Below are 1,829 nucleotides of genomic sequence, written 5' to 3' on the forward strand. Positions count from 1 at the left end.
ACGTACTGTAGTACTGTGTGTACTGTAGTACTGTGTGTGCTGTAGTACTGTGTGTACTGTAGTACTGTGTGTGTGTACTGTAGTACTGTGTGTACTGTAGTACTGTGTGTATAGGGACACTCACTGAGCAGCGGCTTCAAGCGGCGGCGCCATGCGGCAGACGAGCGTGACCGCAGCAGCGATAGCGGACCGCAGCGGCGTGGGCAGCAACTGGCGTGCGGCGGTGCGGTCGGCGAGCTGTGTGTACTGTAGTACTGTGTGTACTGTAGTACTGTACGTACTGTAGTACTGTGTGTACTGTAGTACTGTGTGTATAGGGACACTCACTGAGCAGCGGCTTCAAGCGGCGGCGCCATGCGGCAGACCAACGTGACCGCAGCAGCGATAGCGGACCGCAGCGGCGTGGGCAGCATCTGGCGCGCGGCGGTGCGGTCGGCGAGCTGTGTGTACTGTAGTACTGTGTGTACTGCAGTACTGTAGTACTGTACGTACTGTAGTACTGTGTGTACTGTAGTACTGTGTGTGCTGTAGTACTGTGTGTACTGTAGTACTGTGTGTGTGTACTGTAGTACTGTGTACTGTAGTACTGTACGTACTGTAGTACTGTGTGTACTGTAGTACTGTGTGTGCTGTAGTACTGTGTGTACTGTAGTACTGTGTGTGTGTACTGTAGTACTGTGTGTACTGTAGTACTGTGTGTATAGGGACACTCACTGAGCAGCGGCTTCAAGCGGCGGCGCCATGCGGCAGACGAGCGTGACCGCAGCAGCGATAGCGGACCGCAGCGGCGCGGGCAGCGACTGGCGCGCGGCGGTGCGGTCGGCGAGCGCTCGCAGCTCGTGGAAGGTGTTGCGCGTGTAGGGATTGCGACGGGACGCGTAACGCCACGTCACGAAGTAGTAGTACACGAACGGCGTCAGCAGGCTGCAGTATGCGCTGCAAACATATTGGAATGGACGTCAATAACTTATTTCACATGTGATGCAATCAAAATCCATAATTTGCTGGTTCATATCCGGCTCGAAGGACCAATGCCATATAACATTGAATGTTAAAAATGTTTATGACAATGCAAAAATGTTCTGAGTGAACTTATCAGTCGCAGGATTCGCCTGGACGTGGATGTCGCAGGATGCGCCTGGACGTGGATAGCACAAGACCGGTCTTGAATATCCTTGGGACCTTTGTCCAGCGGTAGACTTGTTTTGGTTGGTAAACTCACTCGGTGGCCTAAACATCTCATGAAGGTCACAGGAAGCATCTAGATTCGAGTAGCACAAGAACCGCCGTGGAAATCATTTGTAGCAGTGATCGTCTTGTGTTGACACGAAGCGTAAACCCATAGTGTAAAGCCATAGTGTAGGCAGGCCTCGATAAACGTAGATCGTGCAAGTCACGAGAAACGAATGCGAGCAGTGCAGGAACAGTCATTGTAGAAATCCTTGGGGCATTCTACTAACAGTGGACGTTTTTGTTTGACCGGCCGTGGAAATCCTTCCGGCTTGCCATTGCAGTAGAAGACGCCTATTAAATCAAAGCACAAACGATGGTGTACTCACAACAGCGCCATGAGCACGACGACGGGGAACAGCACGATCTCGGCGAGCGCGGCGGCGCGCAGGATGTTCCGCGACTGGAACTCCACCAGCGAGATCAGCAGGCGCGCCACCCACATCGAGTTCTGGCCGAGCGTCTGAAATACAACACATTTTGAAACCTTAATGCCTTCGCTGTCACCAGAGTAAATACAAATGAGTAGGTCATCTTCATAGAAACGCACCGAGCGCGGTTTGTATGTGAGCGCGCCAATACGTATGCGGCGCGCACGT

The 1,829-nt window shown here is 52.8% G+C and overlaps 1 protein-coding gene across 1 annotated transcript; it reads right to left on the reverse strand.

Annotated features, from left to right (window-relative positions):
* Window positions 1-691: 691 nt before the first annotated feature.
* LOC114352053 (Krueppel homolog 2-like) lies at window positions 692-1,693 on the reverse strand (the record flags this gene model as incomplete). The annotated part of the gene is made up of 2 exons (XM_028303498.1): window positions 692-936; window positions 1,560-1,693. Coding segments are annotated over 2 exons (360 nt in total), but the record flags the coding sequence as incomplete, so codon positions are not given.
* Window positions 1,694-1,829: the final 136 nt, after the last annotated feature.

Source organism: Ostrinia furnacalis, unplaced genomic scaffold (assembly GCF_004193835.3).
Source record: "Ostrinia furnacalis isolate ACB-3 unplaced genomic scaffold, ASM419383v2 OfSCF1243, whole genome shotgun sequence".
Lineage (NCBI taxonomy): Eukaryota > Metazoa > Arthropoda > Insecta > Lepidoptera > Crambidae > Ostrinia > Ostrinia furnacalis.